This window comes from Phoxinus phoxinus (assembly GCF_949152265.1).
Source record: "Phoxinus phoxinus genome assembly, chromosome: 8".
In the NCBI taxonomy this organism is placed as follows: domain Eukaryota; kingdom Metazoa; phylum Chordata; class Actinopteri; order Cypriniformes; family Leuciscidae; genus Phoxinus; species Phoxinus phoxinus.
Genome location: NC_136883.1, coordinates 26,182,355 through 26,206,637, shown reverse-complemented (window position 1 = coordinate 26,206,637; position 24,283 = coordinate 26,182,355). Strand labels below are relative to the sequence as shown.

The 24,283-nt window shown below is 37.4% G+C and overlaps 1 protein-coding gene across 2 annotated transcripts; it reads left to right on the top strand.

Annotated features, from left to right (window-relative positions):
- The first annotated feature begins 1,015 nt into the window (after positions 1 to 1,015).
- On the top strand, positions 1,016 to 23,871 carry fam107b (family with sequence similarity 107 member B). 2 transcript variants are annotated; one of them, XM_079621072.1, is made up of 4 exons: positions 1,016 to 1,998; positions 16,967 to 17,144; positions 22,649 to 22,805; positions 22,890 to 23,871. In XM_079621072.1, exons 2-4 carry the CDS (start codon positions 17,017 to 17,019, stop codon positions 23,007 to 23,009), a joined length of 405 nt encoding a protein of 134 aa, XP_079477198.1. In that variant the 5' UTR covers positions 1,016 to 1,998; positions 16,967 to 17,016; the 3' UTR covers positions 23,010 to 23,871. The 2 variants fall into 2 exon arrangements, with proteins under 2 accessions (XP_079477198.1, XP_079477197.1); XM_079621071.1 differs by lacking the exon at positions 1,016 to 1,998 and adding an exon at positions 15,722 to 15,944.
- The last annotated feature ends 412 nt before the right edge of the window (positions 23,872 to 24,283 follow it).

Genomic DNA, 24,283 nt, shown 5'->3' with positions numbered 1-24,283 from the left:
AATGACCTCACAAAAATCTGGCTGATTACTTCTTGTAAACACATATTTATAAAAGGGTTCTGAAGTCCCTCTCATTTCTTAGGGCTCAGAGATTGTGAAAGAATGACTTGGGATTGCCTGACTACCTCACCACCCCCCACCCCCCACCCATTAGGACCCCTCCCAAATTCCCGTAACCTCTTGTCAACATATGTTCCCCGAAAGTCTGGTGGGACTGAATTCTGGGTAACCTCTGGAGCAGTTGTGACTCATTCCCCTGTAGCTCTGCTCTCTTACATGAAACACGACAGTGGAATGCATTACATCAATGTATCATCCTGAAACTGGTTCGGAGGGAGCATTTATTCATAAAATGACAAATATAAGAATAAGAGTTGTAAAATAGCAAATAGTTAAAATATAAAAATACAAAAAGAACGGCTCTATTTCATAACATATATGGAATCTGTGAAATATTTCACTTTCAATTGAATTGAATTCATTCATTTAATTTATATTTCGGTGTGGTGAGCATGTTTGTTCTTGCCTAAGGAACAAAGCACTGACAACACCCATATTTTGGGGAGAATTGACTTGGTCTCTATCAGAGACTTGAAAGCATGCTGCAAAATAGTGCTCAGACAAGAGTGAGATTATTCCTCCTAACAATGCAGATAAAATACTTGTAGGCTAAATTAATATCCATTGGATATCCATTACACAGTCTAAGAAACTTTAGTTTCTTAACTTTAACTTTAGCTAATTATTATAAATTATATTAATAAGTAGCGATGGTAAACCTAGTTTGACAAAATAGTTTGGTTAAGAGAGAGAGTAGGGTAATTTGCTTGATTCTTTGCTCCTCACTCCTATCCCATATATTTGATGTGTTTTTGACAGAGAATTTTTCTAAACTAAACTTATGATGCAGCTGTCATGCCGCCCCAGTTACCGGAAGTCCGGTGTTTTACACACACAGCAGAAGAGCAGCAGCCCCATAGATATACTATGAGCAGCACACGTTCTGCACGAGCACGTGCATCAGCGAGGGGGCATCGAGGGCGGGGCTGCACTCTGCTGGAAAAAAGGGGTGAAAAAAAAAGCACAAATCCCGTCGATTAATGGGGGTTGTGTGGGGCTTTTGGGGTCCAGGCTAAGTTAAGCCGATTATTTTAAATAGCCTAGTCCATATGCAGAAACCAGTGAACAAAGTAAAATTATGACGGCATGCTATTTAAAATCCTTATTTATATTTAGATTCATTTAAACAAAGACTGTGTTATAATTAGATGTAGTGGGGACATAAATAATTAAATAATTAATACAAAAATGCTAATTCTGTCATCAATCAACTACTTATTCATTTGTTTTTTTTTTAAATTAACAATGACCTTTTTAATTAATCGGTTTAGATTTGTTCACAAACTGGACGATCCCGTTCCATAAAAACAGTAGCTACACTGTTCCTCGCCCAATGCCATGACTTCAGAACACTTTGAATATACAGCACATCTTTATGATGCTTTTGTAGTGAGATTTCCTCCTTTTAGAAAGCTCCATTTATTGTCAGCGCATGGAAGAGGCCAGTCAGGTCCTTTCTGAAAGTGATAGGACAAAATAAGAGTGAGTGGCAGAATTTTCATTTTTGGGGTGAACTATACCTTTAATTTACATTCACGTTTGCTTTGTGTACGCTGTTACCCATAGTCTCCGCCCACCGATACTGCGCCACGCCCAGACAGTTTTCGGGGTCTCCCCTGCTCATGAATAATCATGAGAAGAAATGGGCGGAGCATCGCATGTGACTAAGGCGTTGGGTCATATTGTACGCCCGCCCCCACTCCAAGTATTAATTTACATTTCTAAGGGTCCTGTCTACAACTGAACTGTTTCCAAGAGAGAAAAAACAGATTTAACAGACACACCTTCATAAAAGGAGAGGTGAACTGATGTCTTTCCTTCTGTGGTTGATCTGAAGTCACTTACCATAGAGAAGTATCGTTCAGGACTGATTTTGAGGTATGTGTGTGTGTGTGTTTGAATGTGTCTCTGTTTTCAGGACGCTTTGCATCGAAACGCGTTATTTGTCGTTGTGGAAATTAGACTCGCGTTATTGGAAACAATGTTTATGAACAGAGTCATATGCTATTTTGATTATATAGTGAATGTATGAGACAATAGATCAAACAATGAGCAACAGAACAATAAAGCGCTCAAATCACGCGCTTCAGAACGCAACAGAACAATGGCAAACAAATGTTTGAAATAATGAAAGTAGGCGTATTTCATATTTCTTGTTTAGCTATACTTGTTAACTTGTATATGTGTGTTTGTGTGTGTGTATATATATATATATATATATATATATATATATATATACATATACATACATATATATATATACATTTATATATTTTTAATTATATTATTTTCACATTCTGAACAAAAGGCTACATTTCAGAAAGTAATAATGTATGCAGGTTGAGTAATAAAAAAGTACATAGTAGTTCAGTCAGCAGCAATTCCAAGCACATGGGACGTGTCATGTCTTGTCTTGTCATGTTTTCCTCACTGTGGAACAGTGTCTCTCATTTAGTGTCAACGATTTACGTTTGGAGTTGCTTTAGTCTTATTCATTCATTCATTAGACCTTCTTATTTACACTAAAACTATAGGGAAATTTTATAATATTTGTATATTTCTAAAAATAGATGTTTTAAAGTTATTTTAATTACATTTTACAGTAAATATTATGTCTAAGTGAAAGTAATCCGAGCACATGCTCCACATTGACTCTGATTAAGATCAGCTTGTTAGTAGAGATGTTGAAGTATGTATTTTAATGTTCAGTATGATCATATCGAAACTGGTTTTCTGTATTAGAGGGGATGTTGGGTTGGGGGGGGGGGGGGGGGGGGGATAGGAAGGGGTTGGTTCCGAGCACATGTGTTTGCAATTTGGAGGCTGTTTTGTCAAACGCCTTACATCTGTTTTTTGATCTTTGAACCAGTCCCCCCACTAGTGCTAGTGAAGTCTTCCAGTTTCTATTTGCCTATCTCTTTATCCGTTTCTCTCTCACACACACACGCTATCTATCATTCGCCGTGTGTGGTTTCCGTTCTGTATAACCGTGAATTTGAGATAGAGAGAAAGACACAGAGTCATGACTTCAGACTTCCCGTACATGATGATGATGCTTGTCTCTCGGTAGTAACACAATGTGCTCAGCCTTACAAAACAGCATTTTAGGTCATGGGTTGGTTACATTAAGTGTTGGAGTAACATCCAGTCCAATCTGTTCTGGCTAGTGGCTATTATTCTCCAGTAAGCTCTTACACATGGGGTCAACCCAGGGTGCATTCTGCTTCCTTAATTTGACCTTTCTCAATAGATTTCCTTTGATGTATAGAAAATTAAACGGTGTATGTACTTTGACGTGGTTATTAAATGCACTTAAATATTAAAAATGAATACTTTGGCTTTAGTTTCCTGGTATACTGGGAATTACCTTTTTTTTTTTTTTTTTTTTTTTTTTTAGCTATCTGAACACACTGTGAGTCAGCAGCATGCTCGGGTCTAGACTGAATTTGTCTACACTGCATATTGAGTGCATGCTGGTGTGCATTTATATGCAGCATATTGATTAACCTAATGAACATGTTGCTTTAGAGGAACTTCTTTCTGTTGTGGGGCAGTGGCCTTTCTGTACACTTGAAACGCATTGAAATGGATCTTTGTTTTGGTCTGCGTGTTCACACGTGTGTGTGTGTCTCCGTGATGCTCAATGTGCTTTGTTCTGTAAAGGCAGAGCTGTTCTTTGACAGGTCTCTTTGTTTTCCCTTGTCTGCCCGTTTATAACGCATACCTTCTCATGTAGCTCATATACATATTTAAAATGATGATAATACATCATTTTAATATGACTGCAGACGTGTCTCAGCCGCACAAATGATTCTGAGCTATATCTGCTCATTAAAGCATGATGCAATATTCATGTAGGGTTTGAAATCTTAAAGCACAGAGTGCATGTTTATGTTCTTTGTTTCTCGTTTCCATGGATTTCTGTGGTGACGTTGACACCCAGGGGCTGGATTTTGAGTTGTTATGCTAAACAGCTTGCGTTATGGGTCGACGTTGGGATTAGTTGTTTGGTTGATGGTTTAAGATGGGAAGTTGTAGAACAGATAGTTTTGCAGTCATTATTTTGTCAAATAGAAGTGCATACTGTGTTTTTGTTGGGGCACGAACAAAGAGTTTTGCCCCAAACCCATTATTAATGTCTCAAGCGTCTTTGGCTTAATGTTAGGTGAGAGGCATAAGAGGATGGAGAAATGAGATAATATGCAGTTACATCATGTGTGATGCAGGATTTTGTTTAATAGGCCTATATAAGGGTTTGTTTTTAATGAACGCATGCGTAGAGCAATATCTTGTGCAGAGAAATTATCAGTGGGAGAATAAATCTGGGTTAGGATGGGATTTATTCAGCACAGCGTTGAACAGAATCACAGTTGCCTCATCAAATTAAAATGGTTTTGATTTCAGATTTGAATTACGATGTAGGAAATTGCATGCTGTTTTCTATTTGTCTTGCTGTTGTGGTTGTAATTTTTGTCATTCACTCATGCCATCATAAAGGTCTGTGTGTAAGCTGTAGCGTTTGCATATTTTTTTGCATGAGTTTTAGGTGTATGTTTGTGTGAATTATAGATCTGTAGAGTAATCCAGACACGGACAGCTGTCTGTAAATCCTTTAGTTGGATCTGACCAATAGCTGCTTCGCATTCTGATGCTGACATTGATCCCCCCCCCCCCCCCCTTTAAATCAAACAAAGAAACATGACAACAATCAGATACTACCTCTTCTCTCTCAACCGACGTGGTCCAAGAAAGGCCACAGGACAGAGGGAAGGCTGGACTAATGGATATTGTGTCTGATTCATGACCATAAGATAAATCTAAATGAGGATGTCACAGACTCGGGTGAAACATTCTGTCCTGTGGAACTTTTCATTTTGTCTTTTTAGAAGCCTAAAACGCTTGAGAGGTGTGCCATTGTAAATATTACTAGATATTCTCAGTTTTGTGAAGAAAGGATGATAGCCATAATTGCTAGGATATTCTATGTGGTTTCTAGTGTGTATCAGGTGGTTCCTAGGAAGATGTAGGTGTTTTTTAGGATGTCCTAAGTGGTTGCGAGGATGCTCTAGATCAACTGTCGCACCCCAAAAGTGCATTGCAAGACCGGTTTGTTTGGGTGGCAGAGTGTTTAGTCAATCAACAAAAACGTAGTTCTAAATGTTTTTCTGAAGTGAGACTTTTATTTTGAAATATGTGCGTGAACGCTGTTGACTCTTCCGTCAGACACCGTTTAAGCAACTGCGTTGTTCTAATTCTATGCGGTCAGAGGAGATGTTGTCATGCTATATAAGTGTCATTATTCTAATGTTATTTTCGTAAATTGTTATGAAATAAAAAGTCTCCCCTCAGACAAACAAACTTTCCTGTCCTGTCAAACGTTATACCGTGCTTGCGCGCAAATGCGGAGGGGCATAAATGCATAAAGAAAGAGCAAATTAAAATTCCGAGCATGTAACGTCTTAGTTACGTTGTCAATTGGTAAGTCATGAAATTACCAAAACGTATACCAATAAATTATGTAACTGGTACGTCGTGTGTTAGCTGGGAAGGATTTGCACGTAGGGTGTTTATTCTATTCATCAGGATCAGTGTCCATATGTTTAACAGTTCATATTAATATTGTGTATTTACCATGGTAATGGTAGCTTCCATAACCTTAACCCAAAATACCACTTTATTTTCACTTTGTGTGATTTTTCTATATTTTTTAAAGATTGTGTGGTGGCTTATACCAACTTACGAACTTTATTGTATTTACAAATCTAGTTTGGGACTGCTATATAATAGCCTTACCTTATAATACTGTTTATTCATCAGTGTTAGCGATATTATTAGAGTTTATGCTAAGTAAAGTGGGACGGTACTTGTGTCAACCATTTCTGAGAAATAAATTGGCTTTGTTCAAATTCTTAAAAATGTCTGTCGTGGCTTAATGACCAGGGGAAAATGTGGGTCCCACGGCCAAACCAGTTGAGAACCATTGCTCTAGATGGTTGCAAGGATGTGGTTAGGTTACTTAATGTACTCATGTTTTATCAACTGCAATGCAAAAATCATTGATCTGATGATTGCTCTTCAACAACCTGCATGATTTGAGGTATCATTATTGTCCATAGCACAAATGTTGCCGAAGTTTAGGGTTACATGATTGTTCAAATCACTAACCCTAGTAGTGATACTTCCCTTGAATGAGCAATAGTAATAGTGATACTTCCCTCAGCAAGCACCACTAACACAACTTGCTGTCTGTTTTCAAGCAGACACACAAATGGTATGCAGACACCTGTAGTTTTTCTTTCTTTCAGGTTAAATACATCTGTCTGTGGGGACAGACAGTGCCAGGTCAGCAGACTCTTTGATGGCTTATCCTCTTTATCATGAAGGCAGCAGTTGGCACTTTGTTGTCACGCCTCTGAAGGGTAGTGTTTGCAGTTTTTAGACTTTCCTGTATTGTGTATTTAATTGATGGTTTCAGTGTAAACACTGGAAAGTTTTGTTATGGAATAGGCTATGTGAGTTTTTTCTCCCTGCCTTTCTGTCCCTTAAGTCATAGTAAAATAGAAATAGGACAGCAAATGATGGGAGGAAGAAGGTCTATTAATGAACATAGATTCAAAGTCATGTTGTCTACATGAGCACCATGGATCAACATGTCAATCCAGTGTGCTCTGAGTTTTTTCATTATTTTAAATCATTAGTCAGTAATCCTAAATGTCACATAATTTTGCATGCATTCACACACACGTCCCCAAACATACATTAGCACCTCTCACACGCCTCTTTAACGTAAGTTGTGACCCAGCAGGTGCTGGCCACAGCTGAGCAGAATCAATGGGCCCTCTGTTCTGCACTCTTTGTTCTATAGCCCACAGTTGCTGGATCCCTCATATACATACTTGCACACACCTGACCCATTCTGGACAGTTGCTGCACCCCTGATCTAGTCCCCATATGATCTGGGGTGAAGCAACTGTCTAGAACGGGTCAGGTGTATGTATGTATATGAGGGATCCAGTAACTGTGACCTGGGCATGGAGATGCTGGTTTAGATTTAGGTTTAGCTTGCACCATTTGGCTTGAAGGGATAGTTCACCCAAAAATTAAATTAAATTCTGTCATCACTTACTCGCCTTTATATCATGACACAACAAGATATTTCGAAAATATTGAAATATTCAAAATTCAATGCTTCAAAATATGTTTGTTTTTTGTGTGTGTGTGTTCCGTAGAAGAAAGTCATACAGAACGACATGAGGGTGAGTAAATGATGACAGAGTTTTAAGTTTTGGATGATCTAATCCTTTAAGACCAGATATATTTTTTGAGATTTTGTTATAATACAAATAAATGTTAGGCAAAAACAGCCACTGATCTCTGCTCCAGGTGCTTTGCCACATGTATTCTGTCAGTACGTATTGCAGTTATAATCACGCCACACAAGGTTATTTTGTATTCAGCTACTGTCCAAATATACATGACAGAATTTTTATTAAATCGATGCATCCAATGAAAGGCTTCTCTAACAAGAAAAAATGTTGGGCGGGACCATAGACTGTAAAAAAATATATGGACGTAGTGTCCGTGACGTCACCCGTAGGTTTCTGGAGAGCATTTTTCAAGCCCAAAGTGGGCGGAGCCAACCGTGACCATGTTGGCAACGCGTCACAATTATATGGAATTGACTCTCTTTTGCAGCCTATCTCTAGCGACCAGTCGATGAATTGGTGTTTAAGTCACTTCCGGGCGTGTGTTTCAAGGAGACAGAGAAGGGAAGGTTGCCGCTTGGGCAGGACCTAATTTCGTCCGTCTGTAATTGTTCGGATCGTTGGATCATTATCATTTGCTATTGTTGTGATCTTATGTGAGTGACAGGTTGTCCCGCCCTCATGCCAGTAAACGCATCATCAGAGAAGGGAATAGATGTCACAGCAAGTGGGAGGGGAAGTTATTTTGATTAAAGATTATGAGGGCATTTTTTATATATTTTTTTTATATAATTATGTGCAAGGAAAATAATTTATAATAAATACTGCAATTTTCCATAATAAATAAGAATTGTCAATTTGATTTCATTATTTTAATTATCGATTATCACACGGCAACAATCCAATCATTTTCCAGATGTACAAATTCCCTCCCTAAATTTGTTCTCATTCAAAAGGAAAGAATTTCCATTTCATGCATAACGTTTCATAAAGAAGAAGTCCATTGTAGTCCAATTAACGTGTATACACCCTCAACCAATCCTGACTAGAATCACGTTTTCTTGGTCTGCTTGTCGGACTTCGCAATTTCAGATGGGCTAAATATGAATTATTGCTTTAGTTCGACTGAAATTAAACTTTAAAAAAACTTTTATAAAGACCTGTATAGAGCTATTCAAAGAGTTTTTTTTGTTTTGTTAAGGTGATGGCAAATTCTCTGTTTGTCTATTAGAAAGCCTTTGCAGGTTCATCACATTCCAGTGGTATGACACAACATGGTGTTGCACTCGCTGAATAATCTCCATTCATGCAGTATCTCTCCTTTGGAGCTCCTCTCTCTAACAACACACACAAAACTAACATAATCTACAGTTAATACCAACACCGTACACTCAACTTATTGCTTTCTCATTTTACCCTCACTCATGACTGTCATAAGGTTTTATAGTCATTTGGTGTTTGGTCACAGCTAAAACAGAATCAAGTAAAGACTTGAAGCAAGAGCAGAAAAAGTTGGAGGGCATGTGGGGTTGGTGGGTGAGAGGAACAGGAAGTCGGTTTTTCTTTTTGTAGTTAGTACTAAGCCCCACAGAATTGAGAAAAGTAACAAATGAGTGTGTTAAGCAGTAGGGGGTGTGAAGGATGTTTGAACACGGATGTCGAGAGAGTGGGATCTTTATTATCAGATAAAGTTGTGACCCACTCAACTCATTGAGTAAGAGTGAAAATATGAAGTGTATGTTGTACACAAGTGATCTATTTCTGTCTTTTGTTGTACATAGCATACGTGATGGGTTTGTAGCTATTGATAATTTGGTACAATGCAGTAATAGACACAATACCAGCTCACATATACAACAAGTTTCCTTTTTTTCTTACGCCGGTTTCACACGTACTACTCCGTTTGCAGTGTGTATTCGGTGCGTATTTTTAGGTTAGAGCACTTTCACAGTGCACGTGGATGCGGTCCGGCGATCCGTTCCAGGTGAGTCTATTTATGCTGTGTGCTGCACGTGCTGAATTAAAGTGACAGCGCATGGTTCGTGGTCAACACAAATTGACATGAAAATTTTGAAATTTCATCATACATGCATTTAATTAAATGTGTAGTAATCTCACCTTAAATGCATTTAATTAAATACTACTATTTTTCAGTCATATTTTTACTTCAAGACTGGGGTAATGCAAGGAAAACTACAATATAAGGCGACATAATGAACAACACTCTTCTCATTCGTGGAGGTGGGAAAACAAGTTCTTTGTGACATGCAAGATTTATTGTATAAAGATTAAAATGTACAAAAACAGCAGACTCATAACTTTTCTTTTGCATAATGACATTTTTTTATTTAAAATGTTTGCGATTTTAATAGAAGTACCTGGTTAAATGTTACCACTTGCTTGACTTAATATATAATCTAGGCCTATATAAAAGTAGCCTAATGCATTGAATAATGCGTTGTTTAAATGGTTTAAACGTTAATGCGTCTATTAAATTGTGTATATGTGTACAAAGAGAATCACACTGGTGACAACTTTCTTTAAATAAAAGTTGCTGATAACTTCTGGATTTGAAATACAAATAGTGAGTGAATGTGTTTGTGGTACAGCCGCGGATCAGTTGCGCACTGCAAACGCAGCATATGTGAAAGCACTATAGAGTGTGCTGCTCCTGCACCGCATAGTATACACACTGCACTGCACACGAAGTATGTGTGAAACGGCCGTTATGCCTAAACCAGTTGGTGAGAGGATGTGATTTCCTCAGTGCTGTTGTACTGTCAAATAGCATCCATTTACTCCTTTTACTTACCGGTAGTTGTTTGATGGCTTTTTTTATTTTTTTATCTGGTTTTAGCGTATTATTGTATCAAAGTTTAGGGGGTGCTTGCACTACACCGTTTTCAACTAAAAATGGAACACTATTTTATGCATTTTGGAAGATCATTTTCACAACTGCTATTTGGGGGCCTAAAAACGCACAGTTTCAAATCAGTTTTTTTTCCATTATTGTCAAAAACGTGAATTTGTGTAAACGGGGATTGCATGCATATTATGTGTTCAGTCTATAGCCACATATTGTTTCTTTTCAAAGTGACATCGCCAACTACTGGTCTGACATGCATAATAGTCTTTTTTTTTTGTCGTTTTCAGAAGTGACTTAAATTGAAATTCATCGACTGGCCTCTAGAGACAGGCTTTAAAAGAGTCAAGAGGCATTTTTCTGTCTTTTGTTGGAAGCAAGAATTGACAAGGAGGCAGCCTCTTGCAATGCAAAGTCAATGGAGACGGTTGGATGGTTTCCACCATTTTTTTTTTTCTTTACTGGGATCTTTTCTTTAATTTTAAGAGGAAACGCCCACATTTCTACGAATTGTGTCAATAGGAGCAACTCTTTGCTCTAAGATTTTTAATGAAGACTCCCTTTTGCCACTGCGCGCTTGCACACATAAACAATTGCTTCCTTTTCCCAATATGCAGCAGTGTCCTGACATTTCATCACATGACCTAATTCTCTTGTGGGCTACTTGAGGTCAGGCCTTGAAATGCCAGAGGTCCTGCCTTTACTCAGACCGGAAATTTGAATAATTCTAGACCTTTCATCCTGATCCAGCTATAGCCTCATGAAAGCTGTTTACAGCTGCAAAACATGATTTGCCATATTGTATGTCAACATTGTTTCACTAATCAAGTCTATTGAATTATTGACTTTGCAGCATGTAGTGTTGTTTTTGACATGAACAGACACCAGAGAGCAGCACAAGGAATAGATATTGTATATTTTTTTTTTGTTCAAGCGTGAGAAATATGTCAGTCCAGATGCACTTATCTCTTTTGACCTGATTCCTGTGTTTATTAGTGTATAACAGAGCTCTTCTGCACTGCAGCAGATACACAACCCCCACAGCAATGCCCATGTGCATCCACAGATGGCATGAGTGCGGGCGCTGTGTTGGTGTTTTGTCTCAACGTTGGCATATGGACTGTATCGGTTTATATTGTTATTTTGTAACAGCTTTGTACAAGTGACTTGTTTTGGTCATACAGACTATAGATGACAGTTTAGGCTTCAACCCGTATTGCTGTGGAGTCCAATTATTTTCTGTTTTTCATTTGAATGGCTAATGTATTGGGGGTGAGGCAAGCAGTTCAATGCTAGTAAGATGAAGTGTCTGACCTCTGACCCTTCAAGAGAAGCCCATAAATGTTTATTTCTCTGTGCTGAGGGCAACCATTGGTTTATGAGATTTAACATTTTTCATTGGCCCAGCTAAATTAAATGGATGATATTCAGCTTTTTTGCTGTTGTCTTCTAATTTGTGTATGCAATGCATGCATTGGCTAATTGTTAATATATAAGGTGTCTCTTTTTAAATGATTATATATAATAAAGGTGACTTGACATGACCATATAAATAATACTAAAAATAAGACTCCTGTTTCAATTTGTGAAAAAATAAAATTATGTATATACTTGCCCCGTATACTTTGATTGTAAGTGCAAGTCAGTCCATTTGTTTTTGTGGTATTTACCCTGGACTATTCATTTAAAGGATTACATGTAATCAGTTTCAGATCTCTAGCTGGTTAGTGGCGGTCTGATTCATTCCTCCTGTTATGAAAGGCGGTTCATGAGAAAATGAGGAGGAGAAATGAATCGTCTAGAGAACTGTTGATACGAATTGATACCTCTGTGGTCTGTAATGACTGGCGGCGTGGGATGTGGGGGATGGTCCGGAAAGGCCTTTATGCCAGATATAGGGTTTAGTTGTGTTTAGAAAGGGGTTTTCTTGAGTGTTAGGTTAGAAATGAATACATTATTAAGAATAGGTGAAAGTGACAGCACTAGTGTACTAGTGAAAGGGATTTTGGGGTTGGGGAGGGGCTAATATACCCTCCTGCCGTGTGTAAACGATGCCCAATAAGGGTCAGATGGTGCAATAGACTGCCAGCTGCTCCCTTCCTCCCTGCATGTCTCTGTCCGTAATGAGAGCGGAACAAAGAAGTGGCATCCTTTCCACCTCCTCCTCATCTCTCTCTGTGTGTGTCCCAGTACTTGAGTCTCACAAATAGCTTCATTTTCATCTCCAAAATGTGACCAATTTAGCAAGAGATTTTTTTTTTTAAAGAGTTTGTCTGTTTCCTGTTATTGCCGCCCCATGTCTTCGTTCAAGGTCTGTGTGTGTGGGCATAGGAGAGATGACTGGAAAAGGAAGCCAAGGGTGATTGATTAAGGTGCGGCTTCCCTTCTGTTTTGTCCTATTATGATGTAGACCATAAAATCAATCAAATTCTTTAAAAACAAAACAAATCCAAATGCATATTGGGCCATATTGTTGAAAGTATTGCAGCAATCTGTATTGAAATTCCCTATCATGCTGTTGGGGTCACATGTCAAGTCTGCAATTTTTGGATGTCATCTTTAGAAAGAAGTCATGCAACAGCATGTGTCTTAGCAAATCTGCACAAACAATGTTCCAAGTATATATCCACTCAGAAATCATGAGGTCGCTGTGTGATCATTTACAGTAATGGTTAGTGCTCAAAGGGAGGGATGGGTGTTTTCTTTTCTGCAGTTCCCCAGTGTTTATTGTGGAAGTGTGTAGGCATGTGCATTTGTGTGTGTGTGTGTCTGGAAGAGAGAGTTGATAAGGGCCACCCAAGTCATTATAAACTTATTTTTTCACAATTCCAGTGAAATCTCCCTTTGTGCCTTAAATTGACAGAATTCCAGGTAATGTAGTTTCCAAATTATTTCAAAGTTACAATTTAAAAGAATGTCTGTCTGTCTGTCTCCCTTTAACACAATATAAATGCCATACACTAGCTGTAAAGGTCATATTGAAATTGCAAGCTTGTTTCAATGATATGCAGCACACAATGTTTAACATACACACACTTCCACATTTTATTGTTAGTTCTTCTAGTGTTAGGAATAATATAGGCAAAGTTTATGAACCTCAATCATTGACTTGTAAATGTGGTGGTTATGTGCATGTCTTCAAGAAGTATGGAAAGCATCTTAGTACCAAAATACAGTCTTGTTTTATTGGGGAGGACTTGAAAGTTACAGTGTGTTTTGCAATGAACTGTTTCAAAAGATCAAGGAAAATTAGTTTTGTCATGAAATACCCGTCTCTTCCAATGTTACGCATATTGCCCAATTTTGAAGACCAATTAAGAATGGTACAAGTTAAGTTTAATCTCTTGAATTAGGGTTATAATTTCAAATGATTTGATCTAAACGTCTTTTTCTTGAATTTTAAGTCTCAACTTCAAGTGGACCATGAACAAAAGCACTGCTGCTTTTAAACATTAATGCAAATCTGGCTGACATGCATGATCGCCCATATGTATTGTGATGTTAAATGAGAGTTGTCCCCTTCATGTGCAAGTCTGGGCTGGAACAAGGTACAAATCTGAGGACTGGCAAACAGATGCCTGCCTAACACCTCCAGTCCTCCTTAATGAGTCACTAGACAGTTTACAAGCATTCCTTTAGTACATGCACAAACACAGGTATGCATGCAAATAAATGCTCTAGTGTATCATTATCAATGCACAACCGATTTGAAAATATATTGAAATCCTTGGACCCACCCATGCGTTTAGTGTTGTGGTGGTCACCATAGAGGCGTCTGTGCAGGGTTGAAGAGTGCAGCTCTGTAATTAAAAGCTAGATCTGGGCCTTTTATTAAATGCACTTGTCCTGCAGGGCTCCATGTGCAGAGACTTAAGCACATAAGCAATTCACAAACCTTGCAAAAAGTGTTGTTGATACTGTGACATGAAGTGGAATATAGCCTACATATTTATAGAAATGGTCAGTTATGTACCCATTAAAGCGAAAGATTACGCAAAAATGAAAAAGCTCTCATTTACTCACTCTCTCTCTCATGTTCCAAACCCGTATTCATTTTTCTCTGCAGAATACAAAAATCTAAATATTTTGAATTTTGAATTACAGTGAATGAGGGTTTGGGTAAAAAAAAAAAGCAGCTCTGTAAAAGTGTTCTATGAGTTTTGGCCCATATTAACGCAATATGATAGCTTTGTGAGAAACAAACAGACCGTAAGTCTTTATTCACTGATAACCTTATCGATAACCACTTTGTCAAGATCACAGATTGAAGTCAGGGAATTAAAATAGACAACTGGATCGGTCTGATTTGGGAACTAATCATTAAGGGGTGAGTTTCCCAAAGAATGTCGCAACTTCCGTCGTTACTAACACAATTCAGCGGAACTTGTGTTGTGAACAGTTGGTTAATGATGCTTTTGGGAAACACACCCCATGGTTTTGTCAGCTGAATCGATTGATTCATTCCAAATATTCACATCAAAAGAATAATTTTCATTTCCAGGTGAACTATCCTTTTAACTACAGTAGATAAGATCACTGTACCATGTTGACTTGAGAAATGTTAAGAGTTTGTGAAACCCTCAGCAGAAACTTTCAACACATTCTGATGTCAACAGGAACTACTCTGCACATAAAGTTCCTTTTGACATCAGATACACGCATTATACAGCTGCCTTTGACGCACAGCATTAACACCAGCATCCACTTTCCCAGAGGTATTCTTCCTGAATGCATAATTAAATTACTGGTTGTAAATAACACTGAGGTGATATGCGGGAAATACTAAAGTTATTGCAATAAAATTCAAAAGCATGTGTGTTGCAACTCAATTACGTGTATTTAAACAGTGACCACGCCGGAAGGCTGTAAGCAAACATGGCCTATGAAGAGTGTTGATTTTGTCCTTGAAGGAGTGCCACACATTTCAAGCAGCGACGTAACTCACCCTTGGGCTTGAAGCATTCGCACTGTGTTTGGAATGTCCTCATATTGTTCCTTAAAATTAAATTATGTCAGGACAGTGAAAACTCGAGCCTCGTGCGTCATTCGTCTCATGTCTGGTTGTTGACGTGAATGACCTCTAGTGGTCAGCAAGCGAACTGCAGCTCAAATTGTACTACGCTACGTACCACAAATTGGCTACTTGGACATCTTTGATTCTGTAATAAACTATAGTGTTGGTATTTTATTTCTTTCATGATTTGATATAAATGCAGTATGCCATCTTGTAGGCTACACCAAAAACCTGCACTGTTTACTCTAAATCAATTACATATTTTTATGGTTATAAGAAGATTATAAGAGGTAACATTAATGTGTTACTAATGAGCACTTTGAAATATTGAATACATTTCTGTAGCCCCAATCTCGTTCAATATTTTCCTTCTTTTAATAGCTCTAAGCTCAAAGTTTATTCTATATATGGAAGAACACCTGTGTGAATTCTTTAGATGGGAGTGTTCATCATTTTATTGGCGTGTATTTGAGGCCACACTCTTTGATGTTTCTATCTCGGGTGATGAAAGATTAACCGGGATGTTTGAGGGAGCTGCTCTGCCAGGGGTGGGTGGGCTGTTAGGTAATAAAGCATCAGGCGGAGTCAGAAGAGCTGTTTATAGTGCGCAGCGCTCTGTCGGAGATACAGAGCTGCAGTTTCATCTGTGGGAAGTAGTTCTTAATATCTTGAGATTTTGAATAACGCTCAAACGCAGAGATGACAACCTTGTTCAGATACCCCGTGTTTCCAGTCCTTCCAGGTGAGATTTGGAGGGGTAAATGTATGCGAGTAGCTGGCAGATAATATGGGCATGCACTTTTTGGAAATACAGTGCAATTTTAGGTTTCATGTTTTAAGTGAAAGTGTACATTTTTAGATACTGTGTCCTTAAATGTTTTATTCACCTTTTCACTGTTTTTTAAATAGTCCTGCAAATATATGTTGTATCTTAATTGAGTTTAAAAAAGTATAATTTGGTATTATTCATAATTGTTAATTATTAGAATAGTTAAATGTTAAAAAAATAGAAAAAGTACCCAAATATTGAGTTGACCTATGTACTTAATGTGTTTCACGTAGTTATATGTGTGTCACATGGATACTATAATGTAAAGTATTTCAAGGGGTGTTTATCATGTTTATTCAGATATAGTTGATCAAATTGCTGGTTGTTTCAGGATTTTAATTGCCTGTGTGATGAATGGTACGTGCTTGTTTGTTAGTGTAAAACTAGTGTCTACTATCCATCCAGCTGTAAACAAACAACCATGTGAGATAAGTCACATGGGCTTATCATTCATCTTCTATTTAATGATATCAGATAACCAATGAGAGAGATTTGTATTGCCTGATATGAAAGTTTCAGTGAAACCAAAAGTATGGATTTTCCCCTATATATCTTACTATTATTATTATTAATATTATTCTATATTTTTAAATATGTATTTTGATCCCATGGGCCATTTGGGCATTGGGTTAACTTAATTCTTTATTGTTTATGTAAAAAGAAAAATGCTTTTCAAACACCTGATTTGTCAAATAATTTTTTACGTGGCTAATTGTGTCATATATGCATATTCCTGTCTAATTGTGTCATATATGCATATTGCTATCTCTGTAAACACTTAAGAATTGATCAATGTGCTGTTTTTGTCACGACTGTGGTCTGTGTGCATACTAATTACATCTGTATTAGCTAATAATTTTATTTCTTTAATTGCAGCACCTTTTGTTTATGTTGTAACATGTTAAAATGTATGTATTTTTATGTCTTTTTCTCAGGTCTGGACCAGGCAGACATACCAGAGGGACTGTCCCGTGTGCGGAGCATTATGGCAGAGCCGGACTATATGGACAGTGATGGCGATGACCTCATTAAGCCCAAGAAACTCCTCAACCCGGTGAAGTCCTCCAGAAACCACCAGGACCTACACAGAGAGCTCCTTATGAACCAGAAAAGGTGAGGCACACACAGCCTACGTTAGATCAGTCCTCCTACATCTGTACTTCTTTCTCTGTGTCTTTCCTCTCAGAATTCACTGTTTGTTTTTGTTACGCCCCCACCCAGCTGCAATCATATTTTCTCCTCCCACAATATGTTCATCATTTTCATCATCAGCGAAGTTTTGGCAAATTATCTGATCGTGATGTGAGGGCACGTGCCAATTATAAACTCTTTGTTTATGAAACCTTAAACAAGTCCTAATTGCCATCCTTTTTCATATAACAGTGTGATATGAGAAAAATATTATATAACATAAAAAACATCTGACCACATTTGTGACACTTGATCAATCAGAATCAAAAATTCTCTGATAAATGCCTATATCACTTGTTATGCGTCATATAAAGATCAATTTGAGGCATTCCACTGTTGCATATTTCAGAAATGAGTTCTTAAAAAGTTAGTCTTTCTGAAAGCTGATGCTACCCAGAGGACTTTCAGGATAAGATGAATGATTTCCCCCTGGCAGATCCATCTGTGCTTGTGTGCCGTTTCTAGGCAGACAGGAACCGGGAAAAAATGCACTGGAAACAATAAGTTTGAGTCACTCGTTCTAGTCCTCTCTGCATCATTCTTTTTTTTTTCTCTCCGTCTCTCTCATTCTCATTGGTGATGAATTGTGACAGCAAGTGTATACACATGCTCCCTATTACGTAAAACATTTTTCTCTTTTGCAGTTGGAAGTTATTAGGAAGATCCCTTGAGGGTAGAAGTTGTTCTTGCAGCTTTGATGCGAAACAAAAACTGATATGTCACGGCACAAGTCATTTATGTCGCAAGAAATGTATAACACGCACAAAGTCTCGGTTACCAGCATGATTACATAAACTCCTGTCCACTGATTCTCACCTCCTACATTAGTTGAGCATGTGGAAATCTGTTGGTGCGGGAATAGAGAATCCGAATCCTCCGCTGGGGATCTATTCCTGTGATTCCCAATCAGGGGTATATGTATACTTAAGCAGGTTCCAGGCATTGTACTTGAAAAGATTTGATTTTGCTTTGTTATTATACCTGTAAGTCTTATTACATGCAGGTCTACTGATTTGTAAAATAGTGTTGCTTGTGGGTGTTCAATACTTATTGAGCTTGGAGTTCCATTACATTAAAAAATGCAAATCATTGCAATCTACCGTAATCTGGTTCAATTTATAAATATATTTTCTTTGGTGAGAAAAATATCCATGATTGCCCCCAGAATAGTACAAATTTGTGAAAGACACACAAGCACAGGTGCTATGTTAAAGAGAGAGAAAGTGTATAGAATGTATAGATTCATTTAAAAAATATTGTGTTATATAAATAAAATATTTAATAATCAGGGGGTGTTTCCTCCGAGTAGGCAAGGAAGGCAGTGCCCCCTCGAAAAACGGGATGACAAAATAATCCATATTACAAAAATAAAACAACGGAAATATTACAAAATATGACATGAAAAAGTGTATAAATCTTTTTCCATTTTCCATAACATTTTCCAAAAGCGTGTGGTGGGTTTGGTGTAGGGGTATTACTAAGAAAGCGCTGATACCGATAATTCTTTATATCGCATTTGAAAGCCGATAACCAATATATTGGCCGATAAATCAACCCAAATTTTTATATAATTTTTGAGAGCCTGATTACAAAAACAAAAGTCTCACCATTAAAAGTCATGTCCCAAGCACACAATTATAATGTTCTCATTATAAATGTATGTAGCCTATATGACAGACTTGCATTGCACATGTTGCACTTAACTGTATTTTCCTTTTTTGAAGTGATTTGAATATTATTTTAAGCAATTCAAAACCATCATGGAAATAAAGTAAATAATCCATCATTTATCGGCTTTAATATATCGGGCTCTAATTTCAATTTTCACACTTTTTGAGTTTTCCCTTTAAGATGTTATGGAGTCTTACTTGATAGAGAGTGGAGAATGGAGGGTGTGTACTTGTTTTGGTTTAGGAAAAGGGAACATTTCCATCATCTAAATGGGATTAGTTCCAGATGTGGTGCTCAGAGGGATGCTGAAAGATGGAGAGTTGCATAAGAAGGATTACAGCATCCCCTAGACTTCCCTCCTACCCTTTCTATGTTCTCTTTCTCTGACACCCACCTTCTGTCTGCCTCCCACCCTACACTAATACTCAAAGTGTTCCTGTACACTCAGAACTGTGAAATCAATTCTACAGCCAGGGCAGAAGGTGAAGAACACCGAGTGATGGAGAGATGGAGGTCAGGCTATATATAGTCTGTTGCATCATATATATTAGATAATGTATCGGGTTGTGGGGCACGGTGGTCTTTTATGTAATCGAGGCCGGCCTCTGCTTTGTTTTTTTTTTGTCTCTATTCATCTGTCTCATTCGCCTTTTTCCTGTTATATTGCCCAGCTGTCTGTGATGAGTAACCACAAATAAGGACAAAGTGTCTGTTTCTAGCAGTTTCCAAGGGACCAGTGTGTTCCAGCAAACGGCAGTGTTTTATAATCGGTGACGACACACACTGTCATTCCTGAAGATGTTTGTACCCTATCCATTCACAGAACAAAAGTATTTTTAATCTTTTCATCCCAAGGCACAGCTACAGTAAAACCATCAGTCTTAAAGGGATAGTCCACCTAAAAAGTAAACTTTGGCAATCTGTATGTCATTCAAACCTGTATGACTGGCTTTCTTCCAAATTATATTCAAAACAACATTGGACCCCATTGATTCACACAATATTTGTTTTTTGGAGGAACTATCCTTTTACATATAGTGTCTGGCAAGCTGATTTATTATCCTAAAAATCAATTCACTAAAGAAATATAGCTTGTTTACACGGACCCAACTATTTCTGAACGACAATGAGAATACAAACATAAAACCACACCTATGGACAAGTACACATCCTTATCTTAATACTGGCTCAAGTAAAGACAAAGGCTTTCAAAAAGTCCACTAGTCAGACTAATGTTCAACCAGCAAAGCTCAAGAGGCCAATGAAGATTTGACTTTGAAAAGGCTGCATGTTGTTTGAGCCTGAATGTCGGAATGGGTCTATTTATTCTTTCCTTACTGAAATAGTTTAGACCAGCGGTCTCAAACTCGGCTTCTGAGGGCAACTGTCCTGCAGAGTTGTTTCCAGTAATCCTGAAGATCTTGATTAGCTGGATCAGGTGTGTTTAATGAATGTTTGAGCTAAACTTTGCTAGGCTGTGGCCCTCCAGGAGCTGAGATTGAGACCACTGGTTTAGACTCCGAGTTGAGAATATCAAAATATCAAAATAACTTGCACTGTTTCCAGTGAGCAAAAATGTCTAAATATCAAAGGACAAATTGGATTGGACTTTTTTTCTTGTGATGGAAACGCACCATTTTATTAGTTTCCGCTTGGCAACACAGATTGCAAATGGATTTAATCATCAATAATAAAGTCTGTGCCTTGAATCATAAACCAATGCATTGTTCATTCTTATCAAGTTTGTGTCATGTAGCTGATCTGTTATTGCACTGATAAAGTTACCCGCACAACCGACACAGTCCACCCATGTGATTAATGTCTGATGTGCTGCTGCTGTTCTTATTTCTCAGAGAAGAATGAATAGTTGGAGGGAGAAAGTAAAATAGTGTTCAGAAACTAAATCAGTGACATGACACAGAAATGGAGAATGGGCAGATGTGGTTTCTACTCTCACCTGGCAGAGATTCTCGTAATTCCATGTTTTTTTATTTATTTGGGAGCCATATAGTTATATGACCGCTATCCAAATAGCCAAAACATTTCATCTCCTTTTTTCTCAGCTCTGATATTCTCATCAGCTCCTCTAGATTTTTCTTCATACTAGTCTAGACAAGTCTACAAGTTTTGGAAGGATTTACAAAGCAGTCAGGAAGTCTCAGGTGTGCCAGGCAGAGAGCCGGATCATGTTAAAATACAGCAGAAGAAGACTTTTTGTGTTGTTGTTTATACATTTTATTATATAGTATATATTAATATTTTTAATTAGCAGTTTTTTATATTTTCATTTTAATTTAAGGTGTAGTAATTTTATGTGCTAAAATTAAAGCTGACACTTTTTTTTTTTTCAAAAGCAATTTTAGTACTTCTATTTAAACATTTCAGTTATTTGCTATGGGAACATTTCAAGTTTTTATTAGTTTAAATGTTAATATTTATATTTTAAATTATATGAGGTTTGTTTCATTTGAATTTTTTTTACTGAAAATTATTTTATTTTTAGAAAATAATGAGCAGTGTGAAATCAATTATGAATTGTTACATTAGCATTTTGAAATTAATATTATATTGTAGTTATTTATCATTAAATTATTTTATTCTTAGTCATCTGCCCTTTTAGATATCACATTGGCATCGGTCAATCACATTAGTTGACTGTTTATTCCAAATAAGCTAGATGCGTTTCTCTGAAGTTCATTACAAATGAGTTAACTGGAAGTGTTTTATAAAAGTACTGTAATTTAAATAGTTAATCTCCATATGATCTAAATGTACAGCAGCTTCTGGACATTACGAACCAATTCCAATCTCTAAAACCCGCCCAGGAATCCATCCATACTGGATTACAACTATTTGGGGCAATCAGGATTTTGTGTCACATTATGTAACCCTATGGATTATTACATAAAGTGTGCTAGAGTCATTTTGCTCTTTCATTGAGTCAGATCTCTGAACAAAAGCATGAAATGGATTGTCATGGTTTTAAAACCAAACTTTTTGAAAAGAGGTGTGCTGTTACTTTTCTAAGCGATCAGATTTATTGTGGATCATAAAAACCTAATCAAACAACTCCCATAGACTTGTTTTGAAGGACCTGAGCGATATCTTGCATCATGTCTACACCAAACGTGGCAGTTGTCAACAGTATCAAATCCATTTATTCTTCGTGTCAGAAGTACACCGTAAAAATGTTTCTGCAATTAGTTAACAACTTAAAATTTGTTGAGAACTTAAATATCCAACTAAACTAATGTTAACCAAACTTAATATTTTAAGTTAAGCACAAACACATACTTTTTAACTTGAAACAACACATTATTTCTTATTCTAATGTTGAATTTTAAGTTGTGATAATAATAATAATTTTTTACAGTGTAGCGTGAACGCTTGAAGTTCGTCAGAAATAGAACATTGCATCAGTTTACTGTCAGGAATATGTTGTCGTGCCGCATCCAGTGTAGACCGCATCAATGATTATAATGGGTTCTATTTGCTTTTGCCGTGTTGCGTTGCGTCGCGTCGCTCACATCCTTTTTAGACACAGTGTTAGACTGTATGGTGGGTTCTTTTGACTTGGGTTTCCTAGCAATAACCCAGAACACTGCATAGCAACACCCTGGCAACCATCCATAGCGCTCTTGCATCATGGTGGCGAGTTTTGCAGTGTTAATAACCACACAATTTTTCAGAAAATGTTAAAATCTAGTTACTTTTTTGTTTCATCTTCTTGATTTTTTTCTTTTCTTTTATCACAGGGGCCTCGCGCCGCAGAATAAACCAGAACTCCAGAAAGTGATGGAGAAGAGGAAGAGAGACCAGGTGCTTAAGGCTCAGAAAGAGGAGCAGGAGGCACACCAGAAAAGGACGGACCTTGAGATCGAGCTCATGAAGAGACGAGAGACGCTGGAACAGGTATGTCCCCTCACATCCAAAGACATGGGCGTTCAATGAGCAGATCCACAAATGATTGACCAAAATGATCTTTTTCCTGTTTAGCTGGAACTGGATCAACATAAGAATGAAGAGGAGCAAGAAAACACCCCAGAGTTTGTCAAAATGAAAAGCAATCTGAGAAGAACCAAACAGGAAGTGGACGGGCAGGAGCGTGCCACCTAGAAACAGTTTCCATGGCACATTTGTTGACATGGCAGCTGGACTGTGGTTTATGGGGATTTCCTGGTGTTCCTCCCCCATGTGTCCCTGTGAAACAAGTGACTATAGACGAACGGTTCCTGTTGCCTGCTCGCAGACGCAACCAGTATTCACGCAGCCTCTTTTCCTGAACAACAAACACAAATAAAGAGGAATGGAGAATAAACGACACACACACACACACAAACTCTTGCACATGGGGCGCATCCTCTTTGCCACTGGTTGACCGGCTTCAAAGAACATGCATGGCGGAACAAAGACCACATAATTACTTTGATGTTGGAGGGGTTTTTTTTGGAGGGGGGCACATATTTTACTGTTTTATTTTCAAAACCTAAAATGGGACACTGGATGGACTCTTTTAAGCCAAAACAATCCTCTTTTATTTATGTTCAGCATAAGCTTTTGTTCAAAAGGGCTTCTCAAGACATTTTCTTCATGGTTGATGATTACAAAAGAAAGGAATATAAAGTTACAACAATGCAAATTGTGATGCATCATGCTTGCTTTTTATGAATTGTAATATTTGTGCGCTCCCTTTGCTATATTTCATAAGCAATACTAGTTCTAGTTTTGTGAGTTTTCTTTGCAAATATTTTTGTTATACCTTTTTTAATGAATACATTACTAATAAGTCAATACACTTTAGTTCAATGTGATATTAAACGCAAGCGCATGTGTTTTTTTTCCACTTGAATGCTAGTTGCAAGAGAAGAGATGTTTATTAAAGAAGAAAGACACATGATTTTGTGTAGATTTGAGCCAATAAATAACCACTCCTTGTGTTCCCTTAAAACCTTCTTTTAATAAATATTATTTTATCATGTTTAATTCTTTAATTTGATCTCCATATGAATCTCTTTGTAAGTGATCTTATAAAAGAAGGAAGAGTTTTATGCAAATGAAGAAAGTGGGTGAGCAAGAGGAACAACATCTTTCAAATCCTGCAAATTTCAAGAAGAAAAGTAGGTGTATGTGATTCAACTGGCATTTGCACAACAAGGTCTGCACTCTGCACCTCCCACAACATAACATGAGACTGCCTATATAAACATGAGTCTAAACGATTCACAAGTAACTAAGATTTTAAAAGCATTTTGCTTAATTTTGTCTTGACATTGCAGAAGACAGGTTTAGTTAAATGCAGAGATGCAATGTTGATACACTGACCTATAGTTACTCATAAAATGCTATTAAAAGCAAAATAAGCAATAGCAATGAAAATAGAGCAAGTCTTA

Excerpts from the sequence above, each read along its gene's own strand:
- fam107b (XM_079621071.1), top strand. The coding sequence starts at position 15,902 with ATGACAACCTTGTTCAGATACCCCGTGTTTCCAGTCCTTCCAG. Across the intron at positions 15,945-16,966 it reads CGTGTTTCCAGTCCTTCCAG|GTCTGGACCAGGCAGACATA; the intron begins GTGAGATTTGGA and ends TCTTTTTCTCAG. Across the intron at positions 22,806-22,889 it reads GACGAGAGACGCTGGAACAG|CTGGAACTGGATCAACATAA; the intron begins GTATGTCCCCTC and ends TTTCCTGTTTAG.